A 21,757-nucleotide genomic window follows, 5' to 3' on the forward strand; every position below is an offset into this window, starting at 1 on the left:
CAGAAAACCTGGAATGGATCTGGTCCAGGATTAAAAACATTTGCTAACAAAAAGCTTGACTTTTAGGAAATCCATTACGAGTTTGCTGGATTACCCAGCTTTACTGATGAAAGTGTATTCTCTCCAGCCTTGGAGAACCTTAATAAATCAGGGACAAAGTGTCTGAAATTCGAACCACTGGTTCTGGAACTGGAAAAAGTCATGGAAAATCAGAATCCTGTCATGAGGACTTCAAAGGGGGGAGATAAGGGTAAAGGGGGAAAAGGGGTTGGACGACTCAAGCCCTACTAAATTATTTAGTTAATAATAATATTATTATGAAATATTAAGTGGTAACCCTTTTAGGGAGACCTAATCTCCTTTCAGGGATCCCAGATTGCATCAAATTTCCCCAGAGTATTATTGAGTGTGTGTGTAAGCCTATCGTTGACCATAATCCAATCCATTTTTGCAAATAGTGGGTCTAACAGAATCACCTTGGTTTTTCAGGATTTCGCCAATTTGATCCGGGCCTCCAGCAAAATAGTTTTGTCACCTTTAGAGAGTGTTTAGGGCCCACTCCCTCACATCTGCTAAAAAGAGCACAAGCAGGAGAACATTGCAAGTATCTATTTGTAACTCTAGAAATTATCCCGAAAATTTTAGACCAGAAATCTTGAGCAATGGACATGACCACCACATATGGGCCATTGTGCCCCTGGCATCACAACCCCTGAAACACATGGGGGAGGCAGCAGGATGGCATTTAGCAAGCCTATCTGGAACCAGGTACTGTCAAAGAAGAACTTTAAAGTTTGCTTGTACTAATGAAGAATTGAGCAAGATTTTAGATAAAGAAAAGGCCACCTCATTCCACTCTTCTTGGGACAAGTCAAGACCCAAATCCTCAGCCCATGCCTCCATATATCTCAGCTTATGCACGGGGGTTGCCAGAGCAGCATAAATTATGAAAATTTGGCCCTTAGTGTCAGCAATAGATCTGCATGTACTTTCAAACGGAGTGGAACACTCTGCCCCCCCAGATAAAATGTAAAATCTTGGATTCAAGGGAATTAAGAGTCGAGAATGGGACCTGGACTGGCAGGGTACGGAACAGATATAGTATCCTGGGGAGTACATTCATCTTAATAAAAGCTAAACGACCTAACCAAGACGGGAGGAGTGGGACCATCTTTGTAAATCAGCATAAATCTTTTTGAAAAGAGGAGCAAAGTTGGCCTGATATAAAGACTAGTTGGGAGTCAACTGGATTCCCAAGTACTGTAGGGATTTTTCCTCCCAGCAGAGATCAAAGTTCTCCTTCAGAAGAGACAATTGAGATCCTGAATTGTTAATATTAAGGGCCTGGGATTTTGAACGGTTAATCGTGTTAACCGAAAGGCTAGCAAAAACATCTAGTAATTTAAACAGGTTCGGATGGTGACATATGGGGAAGTAATGTACATGAGGATATCATCTGCATATAGAGAACATTTGTGTTCCTTCTGAACACTCTGGACCCCTTTTATATCAAGATTGGACTGGATAGCCATGGGAAGCGGTTCTATAGCTAGGGCAAATAACAGGAGACAGAGGACAGCCTTGCCTTGTACCCCGTTTGATGTTAATATAAGAGGAGAGGAAACCCCCTAAAGAAATATTAGCTATGGGAGTATCATATGAACGCCTTCTGTAAATCAATTGCTAAGAGCATTGCCTCCCTCTTAGGACCTTTGTCCCAGTTAGAATTGATCAGAGATATGAGGTTAATGTACCACCTGGTATGATCAGGGGCCTGCCTATATTGCATAAAACCCACCGGGCCTGGATGGATGCAACTTACCAAAATTGAGTTCAAACGAATCGACAATATCTTGGTCATAAGTTTGTCCAAGAGTAAGCAATTTATTAACAAAATGGGCCTATAGTTGGTAATTTCAGTGGAGTCCTTGCCTGGTTTAGGAATGACACTGATGTACGGACGATTGGCTTCCTGAGGTAGAGAGTGTCCCTCTTGCAGGTAATTGAAATAATGAGCCAGATGTGTTACGTCAACAAGGCACCAAAGGATTTATAATATGCAAAGGAGAATCCATCTGGACCAGGAGCGCTGCCTTTTCTTGAATAATTTTAATACTGTAAGAGCTTCTCAAGAGAAGGGCTTTTCAAGGACATTTATATGAGTATTCTTAAGAACTGGCATTTGAAGCTCTTTAAAAAAAACTCCTCAAAAACATCCAACATCCGTTATCCCCATATACATTACTGTAAAAGGCTTCAAAGGCCTAATATTTTGGATTTCAGATTTTGGGAGAGTCTACCATCCTTAAATCTAATCTTAGGAAGGGTATGTAATTTGGGTTTGGGTTTAGTTTGTTCACCAGCAACCTACTAGGTTTATCTCCCCAGGTGTAGAACATGTGGGGTGCCCATCTCAAGGATTTTTCAGCTTTAGTAGTTAACAGAAGGTTGATTTCAGTGCATAACAACTCAATTTGTGGAAGACCAGAAGGGGGTTGCATTTATGCCGAAGTTGTGGAGTATATTAGTCCTTTAACTTGGCATTAGGAAGTTTATCCTAGGCCTTTTTCTTTTGCCCACCCAGACTAATTAGTTCTCCTCTAATGAATGCCTTATGGGCTTTCCAGTTGTTAGCCGGGGATGTATATTTCAGGTTATTTGTTGTGAAAAAGTTCGTAATCAATTTCTCTATTTCCCCATTGAATAAAGGATAGATAAGGAGACTTTCATTTACTCCCCAGTGGAAACTTGTTTGGGAACCTTTAAGCCCCATCACATCTATAACTACTGGGTCACACTTATTCCTATTTGAGTTTGCATGATAAAAAAATGGAAAATGCTTTTGCAGATAACGGGGCATAGAGGGGCGAGAAAAGTGGGTCTCTTGTAGGGCCAAACTATCTAATTGAAGGGAGTTATAATATTCAAAGGCCTTGACCTGTTTGGCTGGCGAGTTAAGGCCTTGTACATTGTGGGAAAGTACTATTAATGGGTTTTTTACAGCCAGAGTGGTCATCAGAAATCACAAAACACGCCAGTAAATCGGGAGGGTAAACAAAACTCCAATGGGTGGAAGGGGACTGGGCGGGAAGTGAGGGGCCATGGGGGAGAAAAGGGTGACACAGCACAAAACAAACAACACAAAAACCACATAATACTTTCAAGCTTCCCAGAAATGCATTTAAAGTGGCCCCAGCTGACCTCCCAAAACCCAGACCAGACAAGATCCAGGGTGTGGGGGGCCATTCGAGGACCCCCTGCAGAAGATACCAAAAACTGTCCCAAGTACATTGGGACACAGAGGAAGGGCCCCCGAGATATGGTCAGAAACACTCCCTATGTCAACCAAAAACTGGAGTGCATGTATTATCACCCTTACCGCCCCCCCACCCCCCCTTCTCCCCTGACCCTCTCAGAATTTTAAGAGGAGCCAGCGAGCCTTGAAACTACACAAGTAGAAAAAAGAACAGAGTATCAATGTAAGTCCCTAAGGACATTAGGTAACTGGTGGATTCGGCAGCCACAATCAACAAGTAGTAAAGTGCTATACAGCAGTAAATTGCAAATCGCAACCAGAATTCAGAACGAATTACAAACTCATGCAGAAGGAACCAACATCCAGGTGGTGTGGGATAATAGAAGGCAACCGCTAAGTACTTGTGATCCGCCTCTCAAGTAGGTTTAGTCATATTCTTGTTATTCACTTTGGCAATGTTCCACAGAGGATACAGGGAAGCAGACCAGGTGTCTGAAGGGGCCGGTTGTTGGGAACCATTAGTAAGAAGATCCAACATCTGCAGAACTCTCTCTCCCTCTTCAAAGGTGGAAAAGCCATAAGTCTTGCCTTGTAATTGAAATAGAAGCTTAAGAGGGAAGGCCCAGCGGTATTTAATTTTGTGGAACATGAGCGCTTGCAAAAGCAATTTAAGGGCTCTTCTACGTTGAAAAGAGGTTGGCGAAAACTTGAATGGGGAATCCCTCCATCAGCAGGAAGTCCTGGACACCTTCATTAGAGCCTCTTTAGTGGAAAAGTAATAGGGTTTACCTATTATGTCCCGAGGAGGACCAGCTTTGTCAACTTCGAGCTGCAAGTCCGGTAAATCAGGTAACATAGCTTTGAGAAAGTGCTTGACCGCAACTGTAACTTCTTTTACCGATTCAGGTAATCCATGAATGCGGAAGTTGTATCTGTGAGCACGGTTTTCAAGATCATCAATCTTGAGTTGTAACTCATCTAGCTGCGTATCTAGCACTGATATCTGGCGAGTATTCTGAGTAACTCTTGCTGTAGTGTCATCCATTGTTTGCTCAATTAGGTCCAGCCTGGATCCCAAGCCCTGGAGGCCCTGTCTAAGATCAGATGTTATTGCAGTTGAGGTCTTGGCCAATTCAGACTGCAGCAAGGTAGCCAGTTGTGAAAGAAGTCTCCCCTCCCTCTCAAGCAATGCGGGAGGAAAAACTGTAGGGGATTCCTCCCGCACTAAGGGCATGTACAGTATCTATTGCTGGTAGGTATGGTAGCAGAGGGGCCCCGTGCAGGAGACTGGCCTCCATTAAGCATGTGAGGAGAGGAGGGAGCACTGTCAGGAACACTATCCCCAGAATGCTGTGGCACATCACTGTGAACTGGAAAGTTAACATCTTCCTGAGATTGAGCTGGAGAGGATGGGGGGAGAAGCGGTGATCCAACCCCCTGCTGCGGAACCCCAAATCCCGCTTGCCTCCCGGGACACAGTAGAGAGAGCCTCCGTGGGGACAGAACAAGCCATGTCACTGGGATCCTGACTGGTGGCCATTTTAGGCTAAGATCTAGGAGGCTGTGTGCAGACCGCACTGTCTTTCCCCTTTCTGCTCATCTTACCAGCCATGACAAGCCGACTGCTGGTACTCCAGGACTTCCCCCCACGATCGGATCCACTCTGGCTGCAGAGATTCTGCTTCTACTGGGTCAGAACTGGAGACGGAGAGGAGCCTAGTGCTCTGCAGAGATCCTGTCATGGTCGCCGGTGCACTCATCATATATCTTTTATTAGTCAATAACATATTTTAATAAAATGCTTTTCAAAGTCTGGCAAAGGTCTTATGGGAATATATTGGGACTGGGAGTCTATGATAATAATAAAGAAACCCTGGATTTATGTGTCTAAAACCTAAGAGTGGTAAAATGTAATCTAATAACATTATCTGGGGTGTGCAAATCGTCTTAACATTGACCAACATTTTTTACAGGAGAATATTTCTGGGACCTCAGCCATGGGAAACTGCCAATGGGATCAAAGAAAAAATATCCACAAATGATATCTTCTAAATGGAAAGAACTCCCAGCCTTCATTGATGCTGCAGTAAGGTTGCAAAACCCAGTTGCCAATAAGGACGGAAAACTATTTTTTTTTAAGGTATTAATTTAATATAAATGCTAAATTAATATGCTGACTATAGAATGAAATAATCAGTTCCAACCAGCTTAACTAGCTATATACAGAGCTAACTTCCATGCAATTTTTCACCAAAATTATTTAAATTATAATTGACTCATTTTGATCTACTAATGGACTATAGAAAGTATACCTGAACAGGAACGATTTTTTACATCCTTGAGGCCAGATTGATCTGGCAGTTGCCAAGTCTCATAGTGAAATCGTTAAGGAAAAAGTAGAGAGAAAGAGAGACTTTTTTGGCAAAACTGCAATTACTGATAAAACATTAGGTTTATTAACCCCCCTAGCGTTCTAATTCTGTAATTTTTTGATGCAAAAAGTGATCCTATTTTTTTTGCATAGAAATTTTTGTTTTTATTGTGGGCCTGTAATTCTTAGGATTTACTCCCGGTTATGATAATTATATTTATTTATTATATTATAATCATAAATTATAATATAATACACACTTATAATTAATAATTTTAAAAAATAATGAAATAATAGACAAGTTTGTGTCGTATAAGCTTATGAAGCATAATCACACAAAAAAAAACATAATGGTAGTTATTTATAACATGAAAATAGGGCTTTAAATAGTGTTATCTTAATGTTATCGTATATATATTACATAAATAATAATTTGAGTGACTTACAGTATCAGCTAATGGGCAAAAAATTTAGAAGACACCAACTGAAAGTGACAAAAAAACCTAAACCTATTAAATAGCTTGACAAAGTTGATTTCTGTCTTTTTCTTTTTCATGCATCAAAACACATGTTGACTGAATTCAACTGAATTCTGGCGGTCCATTACTCAGTTTTTTAACCTAAACTTCCTATTACCAATTGACCTAAATTAGTTAAAGTTGACTTAAAATTGCCACTTTCATGACAGGTAGTGGGTAGGTTAGGTACTACAATAGCTATGCCTAATTAGGATATCACTGACACTAATAGTGAATCCTCTCAACAAAAGGTCTAATTTGCACTGTAATATTTTGTAGCCCATTAAAATACAATATATTTTGCTGCACTGGATTTAAAGAATGTGTGAATGTGTCATATTTACAGAAATGATTTCCATTAACAAAAAACCATTGTATGTGAAAGCATTGGTATAATAAAAAAGAAATTCTGATAGTGATTAACCAAGCAGTTGTTAAGTAATTGTGTTTTGTCCTCTATGCCTCCTATTAACATTAATTTTAGACAAAATGACTTTTTTTTTTTTTTTTACAATTTGGCTTTCTCATGGTCTCATGGTCTCTCAGACATCCCCAGCAATTGCGATGACAATTTACCACTGCAATGTAAAAAGTCTGGTTTTGCAAAACTCAAATAATGATCTGATTCTAGAACAAATAATAAATAATTCCTGGTTACAGAAAAAAAAATGCTTCCCCTTATTATTCTCATTGGAATGCTTTGCTAAACTTTTTTATTTCCAAAATGTAATTTGCATTGGTTTTACATTTTTACAGGGAGCAAAATATTGGAAGTATGAAAATGATCAAATTGAGTCGAGCTACCCAAAATTGATAAAAGAAGGTTTTCCTGGTATTCCCAACAATATAGATGCTGCCTTCACTCAGCCTGCCATTGTATCTAAAAGAGGCAACGTTATTCGGGAGGAAAGGATATTCTTTATTAAAGGTAAAACTGAAACAAAAACAAAGTTAGAAAGTTATAATCCTAGCTTATTTCTGTCTTCATCATTGATTTGTAAAGTAGACCTACCATTTCAAAGTAGAAGTTGCAGGTTGCTGAATTTTCCATTACTAGGCTGCATGACGTGTGTATTAAATATTTATGAAATTTAACTCTCTTCTAAAAGAAAATGAAAATGTACATTTTCAATGCAAGCTTAAAAGGGTAGCCTAACAACCCTATAAAAATGAATGATACATTTATCCTGTCAACTTCTTGAGCCTCAGGTGCCAGTGCAAAGTCCCAGTGCCATTTTAAAACATCCCTTTATCTTACAGGTTCTTGTGGGTCACAGATGGCACTAGCACTAGAACCACCAGCTCGCAATGATAGCCAGGGTCCTGTACATACATACATACATAAGGTCCTGTCCTTAAACACTCTGATCTTCTTCAGAGCTCATTATTTTCATGCCAAGGAGGAAAGGGGGGTGCATTTGAGCAGATCTGGATTCTAAACTATAAAAAAAAGGTTAAAACTACCTTGTTAACCTCCCTAGAGGTAACCCAGAGTGTGACTCGCGATAGAAAAAAGTTTCTAAAAGCGGTAACCCTGAGTCACACTCTGGGTAGGTAATCCTATGGGAGGTAATAGTAAATAGAGCCTTACCTGATCTGCCGGCGTCCCGCGTCGTCCATCGCCGCAATCTCTGTCGTCTTCTCTGTTCTTCCGGCCGGCTTCTGCATCCAATAAGTCACCGTGGAGTTCCCGGTGACGTCGGTGCGTGTGTACCTTGCCGGCGGGGTGGGAAATTCAAAATCTGTTTGTATTGCATTCAATACAAAATAACTGTATTGAATGCAATACATTGGATTTATATGTGTAAAAGCAGCACATTGTTTTCAAGAACATTTATTTTACAGTATATATATATTAGTATGAGTATACCATGAATTTTCTAAAAAAAAAATTAAAAAAATTAAAATGTTTTTTTTTTAAATATATACATTTTTTATTTATTCAATTTATTATTTTTACATGATTTTGTGTTTCAAACTTTATTATACTCATACTATTATATTATACTGTAAAATAAATTTTCATGAAAAACAATGTACCGATTTTACATTGAAAATGAACAAGAAATGAACCGCTAGCGAGGTTAAAATGAAAAATTGAAAAAGATAGAACATTTTTTCCTGAACAGAAGTAAAATATACTTTCTCAAAATTTATCCCAAGGTCCAAACAATAACATTGAATTTGTGATATTTGTGTCTGCTGTGTTCACTAGGAATGAGCAAGCAAGATTTTTAAATTCGATCTCGCTGCGAATCGGGCCTTTCTCGCTTACCGAACATGTAAGTGACAACGGCCTTGTGATTCGCCATAAGTTCATATTATCCCTGAACTAACGAAGAAAAAAGCAGTGGGCAGCAACACAGAGAAATTGCGGCGGTAATTGCGGCTGGGAGCGAATCATTTGCTCCCAGGATGCACAGCAAGGCCCAGCAGCCAATCAGGAGGGATCAGAGCACAGGAATATTTATACAGGGAAGAAGGGAGGGGTTAGTCACTCCATCTTGTGTTCTGTGTAGAGGATAGACGCAGGGAGAGAAGTGTAGTGTGACAAGGACAGTGTAGCCTCTTAGTTCGTTGTTAGCTGCATAGTTCAGTGTTTTATAGGGCATTTACTTTTACCTGAGCTACTAGCTAGTCAGTTTTGTGAAATTGTCAGCAGTCAGCACATTTAGTGCAAGTTATATTGTGTGTATTACCCTCTTAGGTGCTGTTCACTGACTGCACATGCACTGATGAAGGCACAATTGTGGTTGCTGTTACTTGTAGTGCCACACACAGCTAGTTAGTTTTGTTAAATTGTCAGCAGTCAGCACATTTAGTGTAATCCATATTGTGTATTAGTGAAGACACTGTTAGTCATCTTTTTTTCACACTGTACATTCACTAAAGCTAATTAAAACCAATTGCAGTTCCTATTTACCAAAGAAGACTGTTTGCTACAGTGAAATTTCTGTCCTACTTTAAAATAAACACAGATATTTTAGTGTTTGATACCTGTTCCTATTTACCAAAGAAGACTGGTACAGTGACATTTCTGTGCTACTGTAAAAAAACAGATATTTTAGTGTTTTATATCTGTTTCTATTTACCAAAGAAGACTGGTACAGTGAAATTTCTGTGCTACTTGAAAATAAATACAGATATTTTAGTGTTTAATACCTGTTCCTATTTACGAAAGAAGACTGGTACAGTGAAATTTCTGTGCTACTGAAAAAAAAACAGATATTTTAGTGTTTAATACCTGTTTCTATTCACCAAAGACTACTGGTATAGTGAAATTTCTGTGCTACTGGAAAATAAATATAGATATTTTAGTGTTTGATTCCTGTTCCTATTTATCAAAGGAGACTGTTTGGTACAGTGAAATTTCTGTGCTACATTAAAATAAATTTAGATATTTTAGTGTTTGCTACCTGTTCCTATTTGCCAAAGAAGACTGTTTGGTACAGTGAAATTTCTGGCCTACAGTAAAATAAATACAGATATTTTAGTGTTTAATACCTTTTCCTATTTACCAAAGAAGACTGTTTGGCACAGTGAAATGTATGTGCTACTTTAAAATAAAGACAGATATTTTAGTGTTTGATACCTGTTCCTACTTGCCAAAGAAGGCTGTTTGGTACAGTGAAATTTCTGTGCTATTTTAAAATAAATACAGATATTTTAGTGTTTGATACCTATTCCTATTTACCAAAGAAGACCGTTTGGTCAAGGGAAATTTCTGTTCTACTGTAAAATAAATACAGATATTTCAGTATTTGACACCTGTTCCTCCTACCAAAAAAAAAACGTTTGGTACAGGTGCATTTTTGCCCGAATAAGTAAAAGATTAGAGGTAGACCAGGGGACGGCAGGAGGCAGCAGCAAAAGTTTTCAAACAGGTCTGAAAAGTGTGCGGAGCACCAGTACGCTGGTATTGAGAGGGCGGAATACAATCATACAACCTCGACATGTAGAAAGGATTGTGGACTGGGTCCTAGGGGCCTCAAGTGCAGCAGGCTCTTCTGCAGCAGCAGCAGCAGGAACCAGCACAGCCGTGACAGGAGCAAACACAGATGTTAGCGTGGCTAATGTGCCTGTACCTCCCGATGACTCTCCCATGTTGTTTGACGAACAGCCTGAGGATCTGTCAGTGCGAAGTTCAGAGCAGGAGGCAGACTTTGAGGCCCTTGGAGAGTGTGGTCAGGATTTGCTAGACGGGGGTTCTGGATGAGTGGCTGCATTTACAGGGGTTGGCTCACATAGAAATGAGGATGATGATGACTGTGATGTCACCTGGAACCACCGGTGCGTGTAAGGGCTAGCAGCAGTTCTGAAACAGATGTAGAGGAAAGGCAGCAGCAGCAGAGACAGACTGGGGATGGAAGGGGCCACAAATTTGCCTCATTTGAGTCCCAAAGAAGAGACCGACGAGTGGGTACGAGCAGGGGAACAGAGACGATGTGACTGTGGGGAGATGTTGCTTGCACCTCTCCAGTGTGGTCCTTTTTCACACTGAAAGACGATGACGAGTGCATAGCAATCTGCATCCTGTGCCACAGGCAGATTCGCAGAGGACAGGCCGGATCACATTTGGGTACAACATCCCTGCTTTCCCACATGCGCAAGAACCACAAACCACAGTGGGAGCAATGCCATGTATTCACTATAACATGTACTGATTGAATGTATTTGCTATACATATAGATACTGCAAATGAACTTATGTGCATTCTCGTTATACGTATAATACCCCTGAGAAAGCCCAGTCCAGACGAAACGCATCAGTTAAACGACTTACGTATGCAACATGATTACCAAACACTTGTATATTCTGGTGAGAAGTTGAATGTCTAGTGCCCCTATAGGGCCAAATTTGTAATGACCAGGACCCAAGTCTTAGGTCATAGCAAACTGCTTTAATTTGTGAAATGTATTATGAGATTTTATCATGAATTCATTTGAAATTACTTGCCTAAAAACCCTGCTTTCCGTCTTATTTTTTCAGTTCACATCTAGCCAAACTTTTGGCCTTGCAGCTACTGCCGTAAAGCATTGTGGTCTCGGCTCCCTTCCGTGACCTGATGGCCTGTGCCGAGCGGCAGTGGAATATACCAAGCAGGCATTACTTCTCCTGCACAGCTGTACCCAGTTTAGATGCACATGTAATGGAAAACCTCTCCCAGGCATTGGCATTCTCGGTGTCTAGCCAAATCTACGTCACCATGGACAGCTGGACAACTGGGCACGGAGTGGGACACTACCTGTCCTTCACCGCTCACTGGGTGGCCTTGCATAGCTTAGTGGATGGTAGTCTGCAAGAGGCATTACAGCACCTGGAACCCCGCCGAGGGGTGTAGTGGGAAAGCATGGGCCACCCCAGTCCTCTCCCTCCTCCTCCTGCATTCCTTCTACCATCAACCTCTCTCTTTTCGACACTCCTCCTGAAAGGCCAGCAGCGGAGGACATTATCGTTAAGTGGATAATGTCAATATCAAACTGTTACATAAATAAATAAAGGAAGGTGCAGGTATTAAGCTCTTGCAGGGACAATGGGAAAGGGGGTGTGGTATAGGTTAAAGCTGTTGTAAACATAAAGTAAACTCCGGCTTTTAGGTCAGATACGGCCTAGCTGGTAGTTCGTTCCGCCCTATTGCTCCCTGGCCTATCTGGCATAAGCTGCGGGTTTCCGACCGGATCTGCCAGAGGGCATTAGGAACTACCGGAGCCTACTGTTGCTCCCCTATTTACCGCGGCCGGCGTTGATACTTCTGCCGCCGCGGTTAATAGGGAACGCTTCCTGAAGGTAAATCCCTATCCTCCGCAATGAATACGAAGGAGAGGGATTTCACTTCAGGGGGTGTTCCCTAGTGGTGGGCAAAGCCAATAGGACGGGACTATGGGTCCAGGCTAGTGTGCTCCCACCCACCCCTGAAATGGCCATAGTGGCCATAAAAGTTTGCCGACCCCTGATCTACACAAATAATTTAAGTACTAATATATGTATTCCAATTAGATTTTTTGTACATTTAGTATAATTACCTGCTAGGAACCCCCATATACACATGTTCAGTGTTTTTCTATAGACATTACCTATTTTTTTTTATGAAACTGAGTTTTTATTGAAAAGTTTTACATATACAACAAAAGAGACAAAACAAAAAGAACATAGATATTAACATAGTATACAGGAGCAATATCAATATATTAGCAAAACCATATATTAACATACAAATATATATATATATATATATATATATATATATATATATATATATATACACATACATGTACATATAAAAAAAGCTACAAAAAGAAAATAATAATAGTGGAGTACAAATCAAACAATGTGGTTTTAGGTAATAAACATGGCAAACCAGGAGATTCCCGTATACAAAACATGACATCACACCTATATCTAAAATGGGGAAGGAGGGGAAAAGGAAAGGGGGTTTCTGAGGCGATTTACTGTAGGAAAATGGGGGAGCAAAGGAGACCATCATATCTGCAGTTGAGCATAATAATCATCCCATGGCTCCCAAACCTGTTCAAATTTAGTGACAGTGTTCCTGAGTAGAGCACTAAGGTATTCCATCAGTCGAACATCCTGAATACGGGCGTATAAATCCTCTAGTGATGGAGGGGAGACAGATTTCCACTTAGTGGAGATTAGGGTGCGAGCCGCTACCAAAATATGTGTAGTGAGCCTAGATGCGAGGTTGGAAAGACCTGTTAAGGGCAATCCCAGCAGGTGATGTAGTGGATCTAAGATGGATCGACATTTGGTCACATCCCCCAGTAACTGGTTAACCTTATCCCAGTAACTTTGTATAGTGGGACAAAACCAAAAAATGTGTTCTAGAGTCCCGCGGTGGGACCTACGGTGCCAACAGGTAGGGTCAGCCTCTGGGAAAAGCCTATGTAACACATCTGGGGTGTGGTAACATCGAAATAAAATCTTATACAAATTTTCTTCATAAAGGGTACAAATGGAACTTTTATTTGTTGCTTCCCAGATGTCATTCCACTCCACCCCATCAAGGGTACGACCTAAGATAGTTTCCCAAGTACACATATAAGCAAATTTACCAGTGGCCTCCCTCGTTGACACATGGAGAAGACGGTAAATCAAGGAGATAAGGCCCTTGGTATAAGAACCAGCTGCTCACAATCTCTCAAAGGAAGTCATTTGAGAAAAACTGGGTGATTGCTGAAGAGAGAGGACATAATGTCTGATCTGCAGGTATACAAAGAAGGACTTACAGGGGAGGTCAAATTTTGGGAAGGTAAGTAATCTCCGCTCCACGGGGTGCAAGATATCCTGGATATGAAAAAGCCCTCTCTCTCGCCAGGGTTGCCACATAAATCTGATGACACTGTCGGGTATCAGGGGGGGTGTGTAATATAGGTAAGTACCAAGGCCGAGGCGGAAAGGCCAAACTTAAGTTTGTGGGCCAAATATTTCTCATAAACACCATCAGAAAAAGTAAATCCCTATCTGTCAATAGCATTGAAGAACTCCATAGCATCACATTGGGGTGCAGAGGGGCAAGCCAGGCCTCCTCCAACTCCCGGCAAATACTGGAGGAGAATAATTTGGTCCATGCGGGCAAGAATCGAAGATGAGTTGCTATATAATATTTAATGAGGTCCGGGGCCCCAAGGCCTCCTTGGGTGTACAAACCACTGTCTTGGACAGTCTATGTCCCCTATGTGCCCAAATAAAATTCAGAAATCCAGCTTGTAGCTTTTTCAGGGTCAAAATAGGGACCCGGACCGGGAGGGTGTCAAATAAGTAAAGGAGCTTGGGTAAGAGCATCATTTTCACAGATGCAATATTTCCCATAAGAGACAAAGAGTGCCCTTTCCATTTGTTCAGATAGTTGTATATCTCCTGGAGTAGCGGGGGAAAGTTACGGGCATATAGTTGGCGATATGTAGCTCCAATTTGAGTGCCTAAGTAATTCAATGAACAATCCCACCATAAAAAAGAGAAGCTGCCTTGCAGCGCTGAGAGTTGTGAGGGTGACATGTGTAGTGGTAAGGCCTCTGTTTTGGAGGAATTCACCTTATAGCCTAAAGGAAATACTAAAAGTGTGCAGTTCAGCCCATAGATTCGGGAGGGTGGTAAGAGGCTGTGTCAGTGTAAGGAGTACATGATCTGCGTATAGCGAGATTTTGTAGGAGGAGCCCTTCACTGGGACTCCCTGAATATTGGGATTAGATCAGATCTTCTCTGCAAGTGGTTCGACACTAAGTGCAAAGAGCAGGGGGGACAAGGGACATCCCCGTCGTGTCCCATTTTTAATTGGAAATTGCGCTGAGGAGGCGTGAGGTAATTTGACCGAGGCTGATGGACAGGTGTAGAGGGAACGTATAGCGCCCACAAACAGTCCAGAGAACCCAATTTTAGTTAGTGTGGAGAACATAAATGTCCAACTAAGACGGTCAAATGCTTTCTCCGCATCTAAGCTGAGTATCAGTGAAGAGAGTTTGCGTTTGTTGTGAATATCAATAATGTTGATTACTCTGCGAGTATTTTCACTTGCGTGGCGAAACGGGATAAAGCCCGTTTGATCCCTGTGCACTAGGTATGGCATATGTTTGGAGAGCCTATTTGCTAGAATTTTAGAATAAATTTTGAGATCCGAATTCAGCAATGCAATGGGCCTATAATTAGTACAATCTAGGGGGTCTTTACCTAGTTTAGGAATAACGGTGATGTAGGAGCATGACATGGAAGGCGGAATAGGTTTACCCTGTAAAAAATCATTAAATAAATCTACTAGGTGGGGGAGTAAATTTGGCAGAAAGTTTTTATAAGTACGGTAAACCGTCTGGACCTGGGGCCCTATGCGAAGGGAGATTAGAAATAACCTGCGAAATCTCCTCTTCAGTGATGGGACTGTTAAGATGTTTCAGGTGTTCTGCCTTCAAATGGGGAAGATTCAGTTCCGCTAAGTAAGAGTCAATAGTGGGTTGTAAAGTTGAGTCCATATTGCTTTGTGCCTGATGTACTGTGTGGTACAAATGTGTATAGTATTGTTCAAACCAAGAGGCTATATGAGAGGGGTCCTATCCAAGTACACCCTTCTCATACTTAATGGCCACGGGGAGTTAATTTGTGTGTCCCTCAGTTTTCGTGCTAATAGCGTATCCGCTTTGTCGCCCTTGTGGTAATAAAGTTGCTTAGTTCTTTGCATCAGCCAACTAACTTTTCTCAGCTCCAGGGCCCGTAATTTGGAGCGGAGGGAAGTCCCCTCCCGCAAATGTGCCAGGGACGGACTATTAGTAAGTCGTCCCTCTGCCACCTTCAAAGCCTGCTCTGTCAAGGCACGCTGTAAATTGGAGTTCTTTTTAATATGGGAGCTTAAGGCCACACATTGACCCCTAACCACCGCCTTGTGAGCTTCCCAAAGGGTGGAGGTGTGTGCTACTGAGCTTTTATTCTCGGTAAAGTAGTTTTGTATTCCTGTAGTAAGTGATAATTTAGTGTCTATGTTTTTAGGGAGAAAATCATTCAGTCTCCAGTGGCAGATCCTAGTCTTAGAGGGAGTAAAAAAAACCTCTAGAGTGATCGGGGCATGATCCGACCATGAAATAGGATGTATATCTGCTGAGGCACTATTTCTCAGTAAAGGTAGGTTAATAAACAGATAATCAATGCGGGTGTGCGTTTTGTGGGGAGGAGAGTAAAAGGAGTATTGTCTGCTCGTGGGATGCTGGATCCTCCAGCTGTCATACAGTTGATGGCGTCTGATAAGCTGTCTAAAAAATTTTGATTGCTGCAGAACAGTTGGAGGTGGAGGAGATGTAAACATAGACATTCTGTCCTGAGTAGGGGAGAGAATAGAATTAAAGTCACCTCCAACAACCAGATAGGTGTGAGTGAACTCATCCAAAAGGGCTAGAGTCTTAGTGATAAACCTAATCTGACCTGTGTTGGGGGCGTAAAGATTGCACAACGTCAGAGGGACACCTCGAAGGGTACCATGTAGGATAAGAAATCTTCCCTCAGGGTCAGCAATTGTGCGAGTGGGGGAGAATTTAAAAGAGTCCTGAATCAAAATTGCAACCCCGCTCGTTTTTTAGAGGGAGAATTAGCCACATGAACTCCTGGGTAACATTTGGAGGCAAAATTAAAGGTACCCGTGCTATCGAAATGTGTCTCTTGTAGAAATACAACTCCACAGACTGGCGTTTAAATTCCCTAAGTGCTAATTTCCTTTTAGTGTTGGAATTCAAGCCCCGCACATTGAGGGATAAAATTCTAACAGCCATAATAGAGTGAGATAAAGTGAACTGTGCTTAGACCCCTCCGTTGCACATAGGCCTTTAAGTACAGATCAAACATTTGCTCTAAAGTATATTTTAGAGGATAAGAAAATCGCCCCATGGGGGAAGGTGGGGAACTAGGTAGGTAGTGGCAGGGGAAGACAATCACAATAAAAAACAAAAACATATACATAAACAACCAACCAAGGTAAGATAGTCGTGACTTAGCGACCATGGAGTGTCCAGTATCCGTCAGTCCCCGTGCCTCAGAAGAGGGCAACAGGGAACAAACACCCTTGACAGATACTTCAACACTCCTATAGGGGCCAGGGACCCAACAGTCCCCGGAACAATCACCAGACAAATTTCTGGTCATCATGACATTGGTGGCACCAGCTAGCAAACATCAGCATAGCCTCCGTGGAAGGGCTCCCTATTATAGCCGAACAAATCAGTCCCGGCGCAGGGCCCCCCCAAGAGGCAAAAAGGCAACCTAAGAGTATCTATATAGAAGGCCAAGTATACAACACAATATACAGTACTTTTAAAAAAACGAAACTAAATATGGCAATTTTTAGTAAACCGCGGTGTGGTAAGGCATATTCATTAAAGGCCTAGGCCAAATCACAGATCTATGCATAAACCAGCAATAAGTGCAATCAGGACAGCAGTTAGGCAAACATAAGCCATTTAGCAGCCTACAAGAGGTCATAGTAACTTAGCAGGATGACATCACACCCAGGCCAAGGGCTGTAGTCCCTGAAGTAGAGCATAACAAATAATAAGTACCGCCATTGAAGTATTATCCAGATGCAAATCACTTCTACTATAATGAACCGTAAAAAACTATAGCTCAATAAGAAGGCAAAACATTAGTAGGTTAGGCATCAATTTAAGGAGCAGGGCAGCGTTGTAATCTAAGATTGCATCGTAAGATCAAAGCAGCATTGGAGATATGGGGGCCAGGCCTCATCAAAACTGTCCACTGTCTCGAGGAGAAGGAGGTGGAGGAGAACGCCGGGCCCGGCGTCCTGAGCGTCTCCGGACATGGCCGTCTGCCAGAGTGGGGATGAAGGAGGCAAAGGATCCTCTGACTCCCATCCAGAATGTTTTGGCAGGGCTATTCGCATATCTCGGCAAAAGACAGGTAAGTCCTCCGGGTAGCGCAGAAAAGCTGTTTTCCCCTCATGGCGGGCCGTTAGGCAGAACAGAAAACCCCAGCGATAGCGGATGTGATTATCCCCAAGCAAGGTGAGGAGTTGTTGTAGGAGGCGTCTTTGCTGAAGGGTGTGCCTGGACAAGTCCTGGAAAAGCTGTAGAGGGGCTCCATCAAATTCCAGACTGCGCATATTCCGTGCAGCAGCCATGATCTCATTTTTCAAATCTTTGAGGCCGAGGCAGGTTGCTTTGTAGGCCGTAAGTATTCCCACATCTTGCGAGGAAGGGAGCCCCAGAAGGCGGTTAAAAAAAGCCTGCAGAACTAATTTTAGATCCGAGTTACGGGTGGCTTCAGACAGCCCGCGAACTCTAATATTATTCCTGCGGCCCTTATTATTCATATCCTCTATGTGACAGTATAGATCCCTGATCTTCAAATGATTATCTCGAGATTTGCGTGTAAGGAGCTTAATATCCCCCTTAGCTTGGTGCAAATTTTTATCTATATCTTCCACTCTGCCAGCCAGAGACTGCAGGTCAGTACGGAGGACCCCAATTTCAGAGCGGAATGTCGCCTGAACTTCAGTTATCAGTAGTTGAAAATCAGCCTTAGTAGGCAACATCTGAAGGTAATTCTGCCATGTGGATGGTAATACGTCCGCCACAGGTCCCTGACCTTGTTTGCGAGGGTGAGGTGGCTCCACAGGGCCATGGGTCCCTGAAGGACCTGCCACATAGGACAGACTGGGTATACACGATGGAGGGCCCAGGGAGGGAAAGTCAGCCTTAAGCGGTCTGTAGGGAGTCGGTTTAGTTATTGCATGGGTGCCCCAGGTTTAAAGACCGCCCCAGGTCTAAAGGCTAATAGCACAGTATCATCCAGGGGGGAGCAAGGGGCATCAGGTGAGGCAGAGATCTCCCCATCATGGTGAGTCCCAGGAGAGGGTGAGCGCCCAGAACAGGGGGAGAGACTCACCCCAGTAAGATCCTCAGCTGCCCGGCCATCTGTGCCATGATGCAGGCTGATCTGGCTATCCACTGCTAAGCCAGGAGAGGCTCCAGCCAGGTCTGCTGCTGGGACATGGTGGTATGCAGCCAGAGACTCCTCTGCACGCCACGTGTGCTGAGGAGAAGAGGTAGCCGGCGCCATCTTAGGATGCTGGGGAGCCGCAGGAGCGTCCCCTATAAAAGCCCGAATTGAGGGCTGAGAGGAGCCGTGATGCTGCATTGGGGAGGGGGGAAGCCTTGCTCCCTTAGATCGCTTCTGCTTGCCCATGTTCAAGCTTGGGGTGCCGGCGGAGCTGCAGATCTCACTCTGGTGCCGTCAGAGCAGGAGATTCAAACGTCCATCTCCGGAGACCGCCAAGCCATGCCCCCTAGACATTACTTATTTAATTTATCATTTTAAATGATTAGAATTATGTCATATTAATTTACTTACCTTTTCTTGACTATGCTATATTGATTATACTATATTACTTATTCACTATATTTACCTGTATGCATGTATACTCTTATTCGAAGTTTGTATTTTTAAATATTACTTATACTTGTTTTATATCATTTATGTATTCAGTAGAAGAATAAAACGTAAAGAAGGTTTTATTTTTTTTGGCATTGGGCATATTGTCATGTCCACACCTACTGTAGCATAAAATTCCTGCCCTAATGGTGACTGACACTTAATGGCAGAAGCAGCATCAAAAGTAACAGCACCACCATTTCATTTATTTTAACCTTTTGTGAACTGGATAGAGGATGAGAGGGATGAGGTAGGATTTGCTAAGCAGTGTTCTCCTCAGAAATGTTTTCATGTCGTGCTCCTAGTTTGTGCCAAAGGTATCCAGTAACCCCTATTATTGTGTCAGTGTTCTATCATCCCCCTATACTTTGTTCCAACTTTCTAATGCCTGGCTTGGTAGTATGTCCACTTTTTCCATTTTTTTATTATGTATTATGCCCAAACTGTTCAGTGCTGTGTATTTTGTATAACAAAACATATTTAATATCAGCAGCACAACAAAAGAAAACAATATAAAATATATGTTGTAATGTAAACCAAAATGTGAATAACAAACACAAACATACTGAGATACACAGAGTTCGGAATTGGAATAATCTTGCTTTACCATCAACATAAGCAAAATTAACAGAAAATTAGCAATTAGCAATGTGGCTCACTATAGAACACATTCCTAAAAATCAGTACAGTAAATATGTCAAACATTTTTTTGGTAATGTACCATGTAGAGTGTTGAAATTTCAAAAAGATTGTGCCTCTTTCAGTAAACACCAATGCTTTATAAATAAATGCATGCCATTTACATAAAAAACAAGTGACTGCAGAGTTATCCCCTTGTTCTACCTCCAGCAATTCCCTGTAAAATATTTGTATCAGGGCAGATTTGATTTCAGATTTTAAGGGTGGGCGGGTAGATATCCATGATGCCATGATAGCCCTTCCTGCAGCCAACAAACATATACTGGCCCATCTTTTGGATCCACTGCCTAGATTACGCTCCACAGCATCATCCCAACTCCCAAAAATACTCAATAGTGGATCTAAGGGAGTAGTAATAGTGTCCCTACTTAAAAATTGAGCTATATGTTGCCAAAGAGAGGAAATTTGGGGACACATCCACAAATAGTGTTTTAGAGAAGGCCTAATTTAATCTCTTGTGGCAATTCCCCATGGGCCGTTGGGTAGAAAACTTTATATGCTTTATGCATTAATTTAAATTGGGTTTCCCTTTGATTTTCATTGGTCATGCATTTACACAAGATATCCAGATATTATTTTCTCTACCACATCTGAACATTAAAAATCTACTCCAATGCTTTACATTGGTGTCTCCCAGAGATTTTAAATAGACTGACTGAAGATAGGAATAGTTGGCAGAAATAGAAGGCACCGGCAGAGAAAGCAGGCTATCGAACACAGTAGGTTGGAAACGCTCCCAAGTAACCAGTAACTAAGGTCTTTCCATAATGGTGCACTTGTGGTATATAATAAGGATGCACCACCAACTCTAAAGAATAATTACTTTTTAAGATTTAAAGACTATCCCAGAAAAATACTCAATCACCAACTGGTTGTATACCCTTAGTTACCTATATGCGGAATGCCTTGTGACCCTGTCCCTGCGGAAATCCTGGATTACCGTGAATTGGCAAATATCGAGAGAACGAGATTAGGAGTTTCATCCTCTTTCTAACATCCTTCCATGTTATTATTGTATCCCTAATCTATTGTTTTTTTTGGGGACAATATGCAACCGGGCTTTGAGGTCCCAAGGATGCGCCATTGGTTGCTGCAAAACATAATTAGGGTAATTGGAGGTGCCTTTTAGCCAGTCAATCATATGTCTAGAGACAAGCCAAATTGTACAATCTGATATTCGACAGATTTAGCCCCCTTTTCACCGTGGGAAGATATAATTTATGAATAGATACGCATGGGTGGGCTCCTTTCCACAAAAACCTTATGAATGCTTTATTTAACACGTTAACATCCGTGTGTTTTAGTAATATTAGGATGGTCTGAAATGGGTATAGCAATTTAGAAAAAGACATCATCTTAAGCAAGTGGCATCTGCCCTTCAAAGACAAGGGTAAATGTTCTCACATTTCCAATTCTTTTTTAATTAAGTGGTGGATAGTTCAATGAATAGATATACGATAGTAAAACACCTACTTTGATTCCCAGATAAAGAAGATGATGTTTAACTACTGCAAAAGAAATGGTATGTAACCATGTTCTATGTTTAATCGCAGTTAGAGGTAATTTTTCACTCTTATAAAAATTTATATGGAGACCCGACATCTCCCCAAATTTTAAAAATAAAGCATGCAAGTAAGGTAAATCAGTGGCTGGCCTTGATGTGAACACTAACATGTCATCTGCAAAAAAAGCAGAACTTATTTTCTGGTTATAAAAATGAATGCCATGTAGCCCCTGTGAGTTTTCAATACTTCTCACCAATGACTTCAGAGCTATATTGAAAAGAGTGGTGTCGTGTATTTTGATTCAACTTCCTAGTGTTCCATGTTTTAATAGTGTAATTACTTATAGTAGTATAATAGTGTGATGTGGTTTAGTTTACATTAGCAGTAAAAAAAATGCCATTTTCCATGCATACTGGGCATGTATGAGATTGAGCACTTTTTTATATATATATATATATATATATATATATAT

General features: G+C 41.5%; 1 protein-coding gene across 3 annotated transcripts in view; it reads left to right on the forward strand.

Annotated features, from left to right (window-relative positions):
- Positions 1–21,757, forward strand: part of LOC140341920 (matrix metalloproteinase-18-like) — a 224,930-nt gene that overhangs the window by 187,459 nt on the left and 15,714 nt on the right. For all 3 annotated transcript variants that reach the window (XM_072427865.1, XM_072427867.1, XM_072427866.1), the window contains 2 exons: positions 5,230–5,396; positions 6,902–7,073. In XM_072427865.1, coding sequence (XP_072283966.1) covers positions 5,230–5,396; positions 6,902–7,073 — 339 coding nt within the window. The remainder of the gene's footprint in view (positions 1–5,229; positions 5,397–6,901; positions 7,074–21,757) is intronic.

The sequence above is a fragment of the Pyxicephalus adspersus genome, chromosome 12 (assembly GCF_032062135.1).
Source record: "Pyxicephalus adspersus chromosome 12, UCB_Pads_2.0, whole genome shotgun sequence".
NCBI lineage: Eukaryota > Metazoa > Chordata > Amphibia > Anura > Pyxicephalidae > Pyxicephalus > Pyxicephalus adspersus.